The 15,511-nt window shown below is 39.8% G+C and overlaps 2 protein-coding genes across 2 annotated transcripts; both read right to left on the reverse strand.

Annotated features, from left to right (window-relative positions):
- Position 1: 1 nt before the first annotated feature.
- LOC5512508 (sulfotransferase 1C2) lies at positions 2-3,635 on the reverse strand. Its single transcript, XM_001632781.3, has 4 exons — positions 3,371-3,635; positions 2,206-2,577; positions 1,163-1,257; positions 2-686 (listed from the first exon to the last, which is right to left on the reverse strand). Exons 1-4 carry the CDS (start codon positions 3,543-3,545, stop codon positions 390-392), a joined length of 939 nt encoding a protein of 312 aa, XP_001632831.3. The 5' UTR covers positions 3,546-3,635; the 3' UTR covers positions 2-389.
- Positions 3,636-5,148: 1,513 nt separating this feature from the next.
- Positions 5,149-15,078, reverse strand: LOC5512549 (translation factor GUF1 homolog, mitochondrial). The gene is made up of 23 exons (XM_032381912.2): positions 14,897-15,078; positions 14,757-14,802; positions 14,106-14,214; positions 13,529-13,614; positions 13,336-13,398; positions 12,843-12,923; positions 12,634-12,711; positions 12,293-12,376; positions 12,052-12,116; positions 10,895-11,007; positions 10,701-10,791; positions 10,445-10,574; positions 9,909-10,018; positions 9,666-9,744; positions 9,348-9,396; positions 9,049-9,098; positions 8,408-8,509; positions 7,901-8,034; positions 7,599-7,644; positions 7,212-7,327; positions 6,451-6,510; positions 6,194-6,230; positions 5,149-5,797 (listed from the first exon to the last, which is right to left on the reverse strand). Exons 1-23 carry the CDS (start codon positions 14,980-14,982, stop codon positions 5,672-5,674), a joined length of 1,941 nt encoding a protein of 646 aa, XP_032237803.2. The 5' UTR covers positions 14,983-15,078; the 3' UTR covers positions 5,149-5,671.
- Positions 15,079-15,511: the final 433 nt, after the last annotated feature.

Below are 15,511 nucleotides of genomic sequence, written 5' to 3' on the forward strand. Positions count from 1 at the left end.
GTAAAGGGCTCAAGTAAATATACGTTAATTCACCACCAACAAGTACATTAAAAACTACATCGTATACAATGTATCATATGGATGTTATAACATAAAAATACGCCAATTCCCTAGTAAAAAGTAAAGCGGGGATTGAATGCTTATATCCTGAAATGCAACTAAAGAAGCGAAAAATGAAAAAGCGCGCGACAAACCGTCCCTTAGCTCTTCTGGTAGCTAAAATCCCTATAAGCCTATTTAGCTAATAATTACTCGTCAACAGACAAGTTTTTGTCAAATATGTACCTATTATGTCTATTTTTTGCAGCACCTCGTGTTTGATTATAAGGAAATAACATATTTGGAAGTTCTTATTCTTCGTAAAATTAACGACCGAAAAAGTCGTTGCATTAATGTGTGTCGTCCGGTTCAAACTCTAGCTGAAGACCACTACCAGCCATCATGCGGGTGTACATCTCATCCACACGCCTGCTCTGCTCGTCTGTGAAATAGTTACGCCAGTCACCTACCTCCCCTTTGCGTATGAACTTAAAACCAGGCTTAAAATCGGGCCTTTTTCTTTGGAAGAATTGCTCTCCGTCTTTCATGGCATCAAAGGTTGTCTGACGAACAATCCTTGCAATAACCTCCTCAGATGGCGATCTTCCGACAAATGACGCAATTTGACGAACAGTACTTGGTAAATCCTGAGACAGTAAACCGTGAAAAAGCTTGTGAAATTTATGCCATAGAATACAGAGTGATCTTGAGTACAACCTTGAAAAGCATACCGTGTTTATGTTAAGTAGCCATGACTAAAATCATCACTTTTTACGATATATTAAATGAGATCAGTTTCATGTTAAAATATAAAGTCGCAGATCTCAAACAAGAAGATAAGGCTTCTTATCTTAATTCTACAAGAATAAAGCGATAAGTAACAGCCATGTCCTTGGCGTTTTTTATTGCATTTTCTGTGTGCTCGCAACTGAACTATAAGGAGGGGGCCAGTGCCGTGATGTCAGAGCCCTACTGAATTTACACGACCAATCAAGACTGTGCATTTTGTATTGGCCGGCCTCCTTGTCTTGCTGATAACGATGGCGCGCATAGCTTTATAAATAATTGCGAATAAATAGGGTTCGAGGAGAGAGAGAGTCCACGCGTAAATTGATTTACTTACCTTCTTCATGTCCTCGTACTTGAGGAAGAGAATGTTGGGATCCCCGTGATGCTTCCACCATCCAAGAACGTGATCAAACCACAAACCCTCTTCCACTGTTAAACATGGACAGCTTATTATCAACGGTTATCCTCATGACGTGAAGTGTTTAAAACAATACAGTGGAACCCATTTAACTTTTAGGGTTAAAAAAAAAGAAAAGTTAAAGTACCTGGGAGAACTTATCCGAGTTATCAGGGTTACACTGTTAGTTTAAAAAAGAAAGTGAACTATTAAAGAACACACAAGCTATACACACACCAGCATTGTTAAATATTTTCAAGAACAGTAAGTGAGTGAAACCTAGCTCTATTTTCTAAAGAAGCTTTAACTTCTGTGGGAGGTATAGCAGATAAGTTGTAATGATATCCCAACTTATAATTTTTGGGGGCAGCAACCCAGATTGTTTTCATTACAAAATACAGAGCTTTTCAAAATCTGCAAAGAAAGACTGCTGCCAATTTAACCGTGGATGCCATGTGATATGAGGAAACACAGTGGCCCCTCTCTCTCTGCAGTCAATGTTCGAATCATGGCTCTAAACAAGGGGACTGTTTTTGGTTCAGGTCTGCATTTGAACTTGGTGCTGTAAGCGGGTTGAAATTGTTTCTCCTATTTTTTCAGTCTTTGAGATGAGAAAGAGAACCAAGGTCCTGTCTCCTAAACATTTCACTCACAATAATAAGAGGATGTTAAAGATCTTGTGTGCTATATTATTATTACCAGCTATGAATTTTACAATTATTATCTATTATTATCATCACAAGTGTTATTATGATCATCATCATCAACATCACTCTCATTACAATTATCATTATTACAGTTGAATTGAGCCATCACTTGGCTAAGTCCTGTGGATGACTGCTTTATAGAGGGTCGACTATACCATTATTATTTTCATTTTAATTATTATTCATATTAAATAATTATCATTGTCATTATTATATTTATCATTATTACTATTAAATATGTGTGCATTTGACATTCATTTCACTTAAACCTACCTCCACCTCTGATAAAAGCCTCAAAGAACTCCGACCAAGAGGCATTGCACTTGAAAAATTCCATCCCTTTGCAGTGAAAGAACATGGAAACTGCGCAGTCTTTAGGGTTACGCATGACATTGATGTACTTCGGCTTAGCGGTGGTGTCACTTCCCATCGGTGCAAGATGATGGTGCAGGTGGGTTTTAAAGACTCGTGGTGCAGGAACACTTCGGTAGAGTCCAGTCAAAGTCAAATCCTTATTGATAAACACACCTTTTTTCTGCATCAATGGGTAAGCTTCTACAAATGGCACTCTTTTACCAATGTCTGATTTATCAATTTGACCATCATTGAAGATCTGCCATATAATTTCAGAAACCCAAGTAGTGCCTAAAAAAATAACAACGCATTAAATCTTGTGGAGATTCCAAAAAGAATACATTATGCCCATTATTTCCTTGGGCTTTGTAGAGCAAAAAAAAAGAAAGGCATAATTCTCCTGCAAACACTTTACCAAGAAATGTCAGTAAAAGAAATATAATGCCTGATAAAGAATGTCAGAATTAAATTCGTTAGAAGAATGTAAGAATCTACTGCTCATTAAGTATTTCCAAGACCTTGAGTGTGAGAGCGGGCTTCACTCAAAACCTTACAGGAGAATGGAGTTTCTAGCTGCATACAGGGAACGAAGGGGGGAAATAAAAAGGCACATTTTAAATTTGTAAATTATTTTGTCATGTTGTTGATTGGCAACTTTCGGACTATAATATCAAAATTTGTGTCCCGGGCTAACTCAAATGTACATAACACAAGTGTCACCAAACGTTTTCCTACTGTACATAGGCAAGGGGAACCTTTTTATTTCAAAGACATCACTAGACTAAATCCATAAATGTTTCCTCTATCTAAATAAAGATAGAAGGGCATTTATTCATTTCAGGTAGCATTTTCTCGTGTTATTTAAAAAAAAGAATTAAAACTACCGCTTTTAGCTCACGCAAGCGGCTACCCTTCATTTAGCAACTGCGAATTATTTTAGGGTCTCATCTTTCTGGTTGGTTGTCACGCAACACCGCGTATCACGCGAAACACGTTGGTTAGTTCAGTCAGTACGCTAGTGCGATATATATTATATATCTTCAACAACCAGACAATCATTGTAAACAACTTTTATCTCACTCACCACATTTGGGGTAGGTCGCTACAAATACGTCGCCTTCTTGCACCGGGAGATTCTTGATCTCGTCCAGAAGCTCACGAGTCATACCGGGTAAGTGTCGTACCTTATCGATCTCAGGGAATTCCGCAGGTAATTGATAGGGTTCTACCCTAGAGTCTTGAGGTGTCGACGATGCCATCGGAGATAATTCAGAGCGTCTTTGACCCGTCACTTCGTCCCAAGCACAGTAATGCCGAAATCGTGTGATCTTCCGAGGCCGAGGACCACTCTGTCGTAACAGCAAAGGTTAACCGGGTGAACCCCACGAAAGTCATTATCCTCCTAACCCTACATGAAGTACTAACCTTGGGGTCATCCATGAAGTAATGGGTCACTCGATGGTCGGATGGTCTGATAATCTTCTTTGCATATGCTCGTGTCGGAACCAAGCACCCCCCCACCCCCCGTCCCCAAGCCGTCAGGTACTTCGGAAATCATTTTTTGATTTTCAAACTGGGCTTCGCAAATGCCAAATAATACTGCTAGTACTATCGGTTAGAACCTTCCTCGTGTGCAGAGGATTTTAAATCCCTGTACAAGGCTACAAGCGGGGTTGATTTTTACCAAATTCAACAAGGCGGAATACTTGAGAAGTGCAGATTATGTCATTTCTAGCTGAAAAGAATCAGGGACTATGATATAAAAGGCAAGGTTTTTAGTGATTAAGGTGACGAGGCTATAGAAGACACATATTAGTGCTGGAGCAGGCCTCGAAATATCGGGGTGCATGATATAGAAACATTCAGAACATATTGGGGGCGGGGGGGGGGGGGGGGGGGGGGGGGCACAGTCGAGCCCCTACTGGTCAGTTCCTTATAGATTTTTGAAATAAAGTATTAACACATTAACCCCTTAACCAGCCTGTACCGCCTTTGAGAAGTACCCAAAACCCAAAAAAATTCATAAATGCAAAATAAACATAACAAGATGACGATACTCAGGCATCATCCTAAGGGATAAATGGTCTTGAAGATATGCATACAACCAGGGTGATAGCTACTACTCTTAAGCCAAATAATAGCACTAACAGGTTCTTTGACAAATTTCAAATCGAACAAGGAAAAAAAAAGCAGAATCACCCCTCTCAACAAAACGCTCAAAATACCATACAAGGGAGAGAGATCAGGAAACACATCTCAAGACACAAATAGATACCTTTATTCTGACCCTCCAGGTTCATTTCCATGGCTTCAAAACACAATGTCCACTCCTTGAATGCTTGTAAAACCATTTAAATGCCATCACGGATTGCAAGGCGTTCTGGGAGATCCAGGGAAAAACTCACGAGGGGGGAGGGTCAGTCAACACTCCTCTCGCTAAAGTTAGATGTCTTTTCACTCCGAAGCCAAACAAATCAATTCCAGGTCAAACAGGCTGTGGTGAGTTATTAGAAAATTTTCTCATCCAGTCAAAGCCAAACAAGATAAAATCAACATGAATCCACCTTTGCTTGCAAATACCCATAAGCACAACACTCAATTATGTCCCAATAGATTTTATGATGCCCTAGGACACTCTCCCAATATGCTCATAGCTGTATTTTTGATGAAAAATACAAGGAACCATCAACTTGTGCTTGCCTCAGCGAAGCGACAAGGGATTAAAAGTGGGGACCGCAAAGCACTGTTGTACTTGCCGAGGAGGACTGGGGGCTAGGCTTATTACGAGCTTGAAGTAAGCCGCGCAAGGGCTCTCGGATAGTAAGGGAGGGTAAATGGTATAACTAGAAAAACAAAACAAGCTGTGAAAAAACGACATTGTCTGCGTAGGCTTGGTTTAGATAAACCCAATACAAGGTTGAAAAAGTATTTTGTAAGCCTCTGTAAAACAGAGTAGTTTCGTTCTCACGTTCTACGTTAGGGCTAACGCTCGAAACGTCAGCGCAGCTTTACAACCATGTGTTGATTTATAATTAGAGGGTGATTCTTATTTCCGAAAGCGCGTTTGAAATGTGGTAGGCATGGGACCAGAGCTAGCTGGATGGGTGAAAATAAGGCAAATACAACCAGTTGAAGTAAGAATACACTTATTCGTCACTACTAGTACCTTCCCAAACGTATAGACTGCATTATGAAGCAAAATAAATCGAAATAAGGAACGAGTTTGGACGAAATTTAGATATCGGGCTAAATAAAAAGTTGCAAGCCCGAGGTCTGCCGTGGCCTTCTGAATCGCCATTGCATAGGCGCCGAAGAATTTCCGTGCGGTTTTTTATTCGACATGCGGTCGAATGTGTCTCTATATCCAAATCCGCAGAACAGCGTGTCATCTGGTCAGCAGTGTCAAAAATGCCTCGTGGGGGAGATCGACTTTTCCTATTCGCTTCATCTTCTTTTTCCCTTCCTTCTGTCGCTTTAGTAACTTCATTTTTCTTGACATATCGCCTCCATACTGGAAAAGAAAAAAGGGAAAAGGAATTTCGCAATTTTTAAACCTGAGTGAACTTAGCTTGAGTTAAAAATACCATATGGTCCTGCCATAGATGTTGTGCCCCCCACCCCACCCCCCACCCCTCTCCCTTTGCCGCCAAAAGTAGGTAATTATTTATTGAAGGTTCGTCATATACTATCAATTGTACTAATAATGATACCAATGACTGTGCAGTTGACGTATGACTATGAAAGTAGATTTGTTTTCGTTGAAGCTTTGTGTTTAGACGAATGACTGATGCACGAAACGTCAGCGAAACAACTGTCAGAGAGGCGTACAACATCAAACTTTAACCCAGATAGAGAATTGTTAGAGAAGAGTTCTTGAGCCCTTCATCTGATGTCACTCACTACTTACACATTTAGCCGTGACATCTTTACGTAGAGGTCGAAGTCTGGAAAAAAAAGTTAAAAGCATTTCAAAAAAACGCAGGCTAACCTAAAACTAAGACGCGACGAAGAAGTGTTGTTTACAAAGTGTAAAAAATGCAACGAAGTGTTGTAGGTGACTGGTAGCGCTTGTTATCAGACGAAGAAGTATAATTATAGACTTGCGCAAAAAGAAAATAACAGACGTTTCGAGGCGGTAGCCTTTAATAGCCCATGATTACTTACGATTCCCTTGCAATGATACGTCCCCTTATAGAGGCTTGTATAACTACTTCGAATAGTTGTCTGAAAAAAGGGAGAGCAAACATCACCAAGATTGCTGGCACCGCTATACAATCGTTTGACGACAAGACAAGGAAATATTGGTGAGCCACTTCACCTTACGTACATCAGGTATCACCCTATTTTCCAGCATGCCGTGCAATGGTGGCGCTAAATAATGAACATTTAAGTACAACTCAATCATCCATAGGTAATCGAAAGTTTTTTTTTTTTTGCTGAAATCGAGTCTCAACCTTGAAGCTGAATCTTCTAGTGTTTCCATTTTTCCAGGAAGGAAAAGTGGCGATGAAAAATCACCGAGAGCGCTGGACACAAGAAAGCTACCTTGAGGGTTAATACTACAATACTAATACCTACAGTAATAAGGCCCGATCTAATTGTTTATTTGTATCGATACAAATATATTGAGTCGTGCTCAATATAGGTGCTAGTAGTCAAATTTGACTTGAGGTAGAGTTTCTTGGTTTATGACTCAACGAATTTAAAAAGCTCGACCTTTGAAACAGCGTCGTGCTTTTGCCGTGCAGCACAACTGGCATAGCCGTGCACAACACCTAAATTCTGCCGTGCCAAACTTAATTGGTTCAGACGTCGACGTCCATATGCCCAACACAAATAATTAGATTTGACAAGGCAGATGCGCGACGAATGAATCGGGCGTAAGAACAAGGAAAGGTGAGAGGGGCAAGTGTAAGCTTACACACCTTGGGATGATTTCCGATAGTTTTTTGCACCATGTTCGGCCGGACATGACAGCCTTGTCAGCGTGCACGATAGAGCTGAGCGCATCCACGGCCTTGCCATTGATAAGTATGTCCATCTGAAACCACGTGGTATGACCAGTTAAATCAACAAGAGTAAGCCAACAACTAGGAGCATGTGATCTATCTCAAGTGGACGCGACTCTGGTCGTTGGTGATTTAACACATGCTCGGGGGCCCAGCGGTCTTTGCGGGTGCACAGTAGGAGTTGGCGGCAAAATGAAGCTAATGTATCATCAAGCATGAGTCATACTTTACCCAATTGATGATGTACCGCAAGTTAATCTATAGTTTATGAATATTAGAGTTTCATTAACTGTCATTACTTACTCTGACGATCCTTGTTGCGTGGTATCCATGATCGTCATAGTCAAAACTACAAGATAAGGTGAGATAATTAGTTATACGGACGGTCAGACAGACGTGCGTTTAGAGAAACAGAAGATACTCGACAGAAAAACACAAAGATAGCCGGAAAGACGGATGAACGTGCAGAGGGTCAGACGGCATTCTGACAATCGGACACAGACCTACGGACAGACGCACGGAAAGACAGAAAGGTAGGACGGACAGGACAAACGGAGAGCGAAAGAGGGAGGGGGAGGGGGAAAGAGTTACTGATCACTGCTGACCTTGCGTATCCGGAGGAGAGAGTCTTCAGTTGATCGTAGAAGTCTGTGATTATCTCGTTTAGTGGTAACTTGTATTTGAGCATCACGCGAAGTTCATCGATAAACACCACGTCCTCCTGTACGCCTCGACGCTCCTATGATCCAAAATATGATGTTCATCGAAATAAAAACAATCAATGACTTAAGGTGATAATAATGTAGCAGCTACACGGATGGGAAGATAGCCTAGACAGTGAGACAATAAACAGAGAGAAAAAGACGGACAAACAGAGACACAGAACAATGAGACAAACGGACAGATAGGCGAAAGGACGTGCAGCAAACATCTCGAGATTGGACATTTCATTTTGTCTGCCATCTAAGATTCTATAGATTTTTTGTGCTTTGATTTCGGTATAATTATACACTTTAACTTCAGAAATGCACTGTACGAATTTGTTCCGGGTCAGGGCTCCTGTAACACTACTGAGGACGATTGGCGTTCGTCATATCTTAGTCTCTACACACCTGGCACAGTGTGAGCATCTTTCCCATGTACTCTTGCGGGAACATCAGGGTTCCCAACACGTACGGTTCCTGGTACTCCTCCACACTGCCGGGGTCTGGTAACTAAACATGATAACACAACTAGGCACGTGACAACAAAAATGTTTGTCTGTCACAAAGGTTTGTGTATTTGCAAGCGAATCTGACTGAAAACCCTTGTGTATTAAAAAACATACTAAAGAAGTCGCGATTTCTTATTACAATGATCGTCCGTTCCTTGCATTCTGTACTGATTTTCCCAATCAGGTTTGATTCCATACTTTGATCATCTCCCGTTAATGGAGGTCGGGAAAAAAGCTACAAATTTCAATGACGCTTTTCAAAAAGTCGCATGGAAATTTTAAAAGTCGCATTTGATTCCTTTTGTTTGCTTTGCTCGCTAAGGAATTTTCCGTCTTATTTTATGTGATATGAGCTTATTCGAAATACTTTTCCGTCATGTCAACATGAAAATTAAAAGAGCGTTGACTCAAAAAGTGTTAAGTGAGAGCTAGTTAAATTAATGATTAGAGGGATCATGTGTTGTCAATGGCTGCCTTTCTTTCAAAAAAGGGCTTGGTACACGAATATTGTAAGCTAACACCACTCTAATAACAATTTACCTCTAAAGGATTCAAGATGTCGATCGTTTTCCCTCCTTTCTTCAAAACCGCTGTCAAAACAACATATATCTAGTTCAAATGAACGCGTTCAAGTCCCTTTCCGTGGGAGAGATATCGCTACAAGCGCCCACCAGTCCCCTCCCCACCCTCCCCTCCCCACCCTCACACTTCTAGCGTCTCGATGCGTGGCTAATAGCGAGCGAGCATCATGTCCAACGTCGTCGCAATAACTCAAAGTCAACATACGTAAAATATCACATCCATATGTCTATAGCATTAAACATATGATGATAAAATACCTCGATAGGGCACGCTGGGAGAGGTGATAATAACACTAGCGTCAAATTCCTGAAAGTGCAACGAAGAAAAACAGCCTGCAATACGTATAAAATGGATCATAGTAACGAATTTAGCCTTTTTTAACAAAATACATTTTTCCTCTCCTCCGAGAGTAAATTATGCTTGGTTGGATGGGTTAGCCTGCAAGACGGCTCTCCTGTGTTTTTTCTCGCCACAGGAATCCCAAAATCGCAAAAACAGGAAATTCCGAAATAACCGCTGGAGAGCCGGCTAGCAGGCGAGAAATGGGTGTGTCTGTTTATCAGAAACCATCTCACCTGCTCAAGTCGTTGCTTGAATACATCCATGTGAAGAAGTCCTAAGAAACCAAGCCTCCAGCCTTGGCCGAGCGCGATACTGGAAATAAAGGAATAAGCCATAACAGTATAGACCGTTTTCACGATGTTGCGCGCGCACCCAAAATGCCACAGACTGGCGGCTGTGATTCAGGATGCGGACGAAGGGCAATTTGACTCTAGCGCTAAAACTCTGCGAAAAAAGCACTCTATAAGTTAACGTACCAGCTATCAGGGTGGCTTGTGACACTCGCATCATTCAGCGTAAGTTTTTCTAAGGCGTTTCTCAGAAACACGTACTCGGACTGATCCACTGGGTATACGCCTGCATATACCTGAACGATATAATTATACAGTCAACGCTCAACAGAGTTAACGGGACTGGTGATTAACTGAGTATACACCTGTTCATAATTTAAACAGAATATACAGATATCCCCTCCATCAACAGAGCAAATGTTTAAATATGTCGATCAACCACTCCGGTTTTTTTATTTGCATGGAAACAGTCTGTTTGCAAGGAAACTTCAAAATAATCATCCACACTTAAAGTCTGATACTTTATTAGCTTAAAATGGCAGCGCGATTGGCCTTCTTTAAGGACATCTCTCTCTCTCCAAAACATTTTTTTTTAAACCTCCACCTTAAGTTTATGTAAGCTAGTGTATAGTCTAAAAAAGGGTTGGACTTTTTAAAATTGCTTGTGATTCAATACACACAGTACGTTACCATACAGAGTGTCGGTTAAAATCCTAAATTACCATAGGGACTGTCGGTTTAAATCCTGGTAGGGGGTCTACTAGGGAGTGGGTGTGGCAGAATGTGTCTCCTATCTGAGCATCTTTCCGATTGCGCATCCCTGTCACTACAAAACCAACTTGGCCAGCATACCTAGAAAGCAACAGTACTTGTCAGGGACCTAGATCGGGCAAGGCTGTTTTTAAAAGGAATTCAGTCCTCAAGCAGATACAACAACATCACTACCTAGTTAAATAGGTACAGTACTGTAACACTTACAATGCTCCAGTTGAGAATTCATTTGGGTGCAAGATACCAACATCTGATACTTCATATGACTGCTCAGAATGGATGGATGTGATCTGGTCACCTTAAAAAAAAAAACATAGTGGATTAATCTTTTAGTAGGGAGTGGTTATGTCCTTACATTCAGTAGTTTCTTAGTTCTTGGCTAATAAAAAGAGCACACAAACCTTTTTTGATTGATCCATCGACCACAGCCACAAGACAGATTACTCCCCGATATTGATCATACCATGAGTCAAACAAAAGAGCGGACAATGGCTTCTTGATATCACCTTTAGGACTGAAAAAGTTGATAGAGATTATATGTAAGCTGAAGGCGTTGTAATCACTGTGGTGCAGGGTTGTAGGATTGTGACAATCCAGACCCCGTGAACCCTACACAGATTCTGGGCCAATTACAATTTTATTTCTGTGAGCCCGACTAGCGTATGCTATGTAGTTGATGTTGTCTGGAAAGAGAGCACAAAGGTTTCCATAAACATTTACCACCCTAAGTTTCTTTTTTATCAGGTAATGTTGGGCACCGCTGTGGGCTCACAGCACGTGGTAGACAGGAGCAAAAAAATTTAAGGTTGTGTTGATTTGTGTTGTTTGATTTTTTGCATAGATGTTTCTTGTGTAATATATAAAAAAAAGCTTTAGTATATGTTTTGGTAGATAATCTGTTCTTTGAGATATTGCAAAATTGTAAGGCTCTTGATTTGTCTGAAATTGCCCAATTTGGGCGAATTGCTATTTTTTTATGATTTATGGCAACTTTGCTCAATCATATCCTTACAATTTTAATTTTGCCATTTTTAACTCGTGAATGCTTGCAAAGCATTTACGAGTTATTGGAGGGACTTCTGTGTCACTCGATCGTCGGGTGGTCGGATCGTTGGATCGATCATCCGTAAACTTTTTGTGGTCTTTCTGTGCTTTCGCAACACAGCAATTTTTAGATCTTCCTGTAAACTTCCGGTGACCAACTTCCGGTTAAAGCTTAGTACTATAAAAGAGCCTTGTCATCGACCTTTGACCGCTAAGGGCATTACGTGTTATAGCCGTAAAGTACATATAAGCTAGTTTTTACAGAAAAGTTTCTGATGTGGGTTGAGCGTGCGCATGCGCCTTCGTCACTGATGTCAATTGATCTTCTACGATTCAGTCACACAAGAAAATAACTAGAAAAACAAATTTGCATTCACGAGTTGGCTCACAGAGCCCTTTGATTTGCTCCTGTCTGCCTGGTAATGTTTTAATTTCAGTCATCCCTTTTTTTTCCTGGTGGACAGATACCTCTGTGCACACATTAGCAATATGTAATTCTACTTGGTAAAACTACCTTGGTAGTTTCTCAACAACTGCGTCAAGGAGCTCAGTCACCCCTATGCCTTCCTTTGCTGAAATCTAAGACATAATGTAGAAAGCCTTCAGTTCTCTGCTAATATGCATCAATATGAGTCAATCTTCAATAAGTCTCATGATTCGTCAGAAGACAATACAAATTCCACACACGAAATATTTTGGGTGTTTTACAGTCTTATAGTTTAAAAATTTAATAAACATCTTCACATAATACCTACCTTTAGGATATCCTGCTGATTAATATCAAAGAGTCTTTCCATCTGATGAATTACCTCATCAGATTTAGCAGTCTTCAAATCAATCTTGAAAAAATAAAAGCCCCATGTTTCATACAACATCAAGCAATAGTAATATGAGAAATAGGAGCATGGTTTTATTTAGAAGGCAATCAATTCAAGACAATAAGTTTGGCTTCCAATAAGTTTTCTCATAATCATCCAAGCGGGCTTTCTGAAGAGCTGCAACCAGAGAACCCTGTGCTGTCCTACATACAGTAGACATAAAAAAATCCTACAGTACATAAAAACTTTTGGCTATTTTATAATTAATAAATGTTTACCTTATTAAGAGCCGGAATAATTGTCAATTCTGAATTAAATGCCAGAAAAAAGTTTGATACTGTCTGGGCCTGGACTCCCTGTAGAAACAATTGGAATAAGTAAGCAATAAATTATGAGAGTAAGCAAATGCAATATAGTAAGCAATAATTGTGATAATAAATTGCTCGGAATTTTGTTTAAAGAAGAATATGGATATCAGGGTTATTACCTGTGCAGCATCAACAAGCAAAACAACACCTTGACAGGCAGCCAGGGACCTTGAAACTTCATAGCTAAAGTCAACATGACCCTGGCCACGAAAGAAGACATGAGTTTCAAGGGTTGTTTCAAGGTGGGTGGGAGGCAGGGGGTGGGGGGAATGGGATGGTGGTGGTGGTATTGTTTGTGTCAATATCCAGACTCTTTTTTTTTTTAATAAGTAAAAGTCATGTCTCTTTGTTTTGCAAAAAGCAGAAAATAAAGTCTCAAACTAATGTCTAACCCTCTAATCCACCCCCTCCCCCTTTATAAGTTCTTGGTTCTGCTCCCAAGGCTTAGTAGAATGAATATTGAGAGGAAGAACTAATTATTGAGGATATTTAATCATTATTTCTCAATATACTGCTTTGTTTTATGGATGTTTTTAGCAAGATAAAAAATACCAAAGCAGTGTTCATTGATTGTTGAATAAATTTAATCTACACAGGCACATCTAAACTCACAGGAGTGTCAATCAAATTCAGCAGATATGTATGTCCCTTGTGCTTGTATAATAAAGATGCAGTCTAAAACGAAGCATAAAATATCATTATTACAGTAATTACTACAGCACTACATAATACATATTACAGTATTTATTACAATATATGATATCGTGATTACCTTAATACTCATATATTTCTGTATATACTGTACCTGTGCCTTTACTGTAATCCCCCTTTCTCTTTCCACTTGTAATTTATCAAGCACTTGCTTGTTGTCACTACTTTTTGATATTGTACCTGGCAAAACAAATAAGATATTAAAATTCACAATTTTTTTCAAGAGAGAAACAAACAACATTGAATCAACATCTAGACATCTAGACTAACCAAGGCTCTTTCAAAATTTTTAAAAGATGGTATTTATATATATGTTAGAAGGGAGTCCTATTTTATAAGCCTAATGGCTTCTCTAGACTTTCTTGCCTACTCAATTTTATGAATTGTAACTCCTGTGAAAAAAAAAACACTGGCAAAATAAAACTGTGAAACTGTAAAACTTGAATTATTGTTAAATAATTCTTGCATTTACATCAAGGACAGTAAAAACGGGAAATATGGAATGTAAATATGATTTGATAATGAAAAGATACTGGTAACATATCTCAACAAGTTTCAGTGTCTGAATTCTCATGTCTGATTCATCAAAAGACAATAAACATTCCACACATGATTGAGGTGTTCATGAATTTACTGGTTGCGCTGTAAAATTAATTTAAAAGGGGTCCTACCTGTAACCTCTAGTAGTCTGTCAGCTAATGTGCTTTTTCCGTGGTCCACATGAGCGACAATGCTAAAATTTCGTACTCTTTCCAGTGGATAATCAGACAAGTCAAGGGTCTGCTCCACATAAATACCAAACATCACTAATCCACAAATGCAATACATAACAGCTCTCCCCCCCCCCCCCCATTCTTATTTTGTACTTCCAACTCTTGTTATTTATCTAGCCATTCTATTTTACCATAATCCCAAAATTGCAAGTCCTCGATTTCCAAAGGTCTATAAAAAAACTTCATAGGGGGCAATAACATCTGATATCAAAGAGCTTATTAAATGCTTAATCAAGGGTTTCCAATAGCAATTCCAGTGGTAAAGAGTTACACCAACTCAAGTCCAAGGAAGAGTGTCTTTATAGGGGAGGGGGGGGGGGGGGGGGAGGGAAACTTAGGGCGTCATAATCTCTTGTCTGTAATAGTGTAAATTTGTTATCACTTTTAATCACTTAATAAACTTTCACAAGGAATTCGCTCTACCAGGGAGTTGTTCTCTCACAACTCCCTAGCTCTACGGACGTAGTTGTATGAGGTGACGTAATTTTGCCGGGTCTCTGTTCGTACCGCCATTCGATACCATTTGGATATTTTTTAAACATGCCCTACCTTCACTGAGGAACTGGAAGAATATCTCGCAAGGACTCCAGATGCTCTGAGAGTTGAAATAAATCCATACTCATTGTCATACCATCACTAAACACCACACTGACAAAAAAACAATCTGTCTAAATAATGTACTTACTGACCTTATTTGAAAGGGAATTGCGCTCCATTTGTAATAAAACTTTTGAAAATTCTGTACCCTACATGCCACCCTTGGAACAGTATTCATCGTTTAGGAAATACATCCATAGTTCAGTCAGAAATTCGGTATTTCGATAATTTTGTCTTGTCCGCCATTTTGAATTTGCGTATTTCCGCTGTCCATAGATATCCAGATCGACGGCGCGGGCAAACTTTTTTCTGTCTGGGCTCCCTGTGTACCATTATTATTGGTCCACCTTGTACCAGTGGTCACCTTGACTGTACTAATTAATTAATTAACTAACTATATATGAATTGTTACCTAACTAAAACGATTTAAGGGGGACTTTGCAAGGGACCCACAACTGATTCCTGTAAACGATTTAGAATTTCTGTGCTCTTGTGGTGTACTTCTACGGCTGGTACAGGCCAGTTGGGGGGAAATGGTTAAAAAAAAAAACATTAACTAGCTAATGACGCTGTTTTAAATAAAAAATAGAACATTATCAGCGTTTATAAGTTAGAAAACGGCAAAAACGTTTCTGGATGCTGGGGGTATGTGCAGGGCTCTTACCCCTATCCCCCGACCCCTAACGTCAACCTCGTTCCCAGGGCCC

This window comes from Nematostella vectensis, chromosome 10 (assembly GCF_932526225.1).
Source record: "Nematostella vectensis chromosome 10, jaNemVect1.1, whole genome shotgun sequence".
NCBI classification, from domain to species: domain Eukaryota; kingdom Metazoa; phylum Cnidaria; class Anthozoa; order Actiniaria; family Edwardsiidae; genus Nematostella; species Nematostella vectensis.

What these genes read in the sequence shown, in the direction of transcription:
- LOC5512508 (XM_001632781.3), bottom strand. Translation starts at nt 3,545, where the DNA reads ATGGCATCGTCGACACCTCAAGACTCTAGGGTAGAACCCTATCAATTA. An exon ending in AGCGACCTACCCCAAATGTG is followed by an intron (nt 2,578 to 3,370) that starts GTGAGTGAGATA and finishes TTATTTTTTTAG; the next exon opens with GCACTACTTGGGTTTCTGAA. An exon ending in GGCTTTTATCAGAGGTGGAG is followed by an intron (nt 1,258 to 2,205) that starts GTAGGTTTAAGT and finishes CATGTTTAACAG; the next exon opens with TGGAAGAGGGTTTGTGGTTT.
- LOC5512549 (XM_032381912.2), bottom strand. Translation starts at nt 14,982, where the DNA reads ATGAATACTGTTCCAAGGGTGGCATGTAGGGTACAGAATTTTCAAAAG. An exon ending in TTAAACCGACAGTCCCTATG is followed by an intron (nt 10,019 to 10,444) that starts GTAATTTAGGAT and finishes TATATCGTTCAG; the next exon opens with GTATATGCAGGCGTATACCC. An exon ending in AAGATGTCACGGCTAAATGT is followed by an intron (nt 5,798 to 6,193) that starts GTAAGTAGTGAG and finishes TTTCTTTTCCAG; the next exon opens with TATGGAGGCGATATGTCAAG.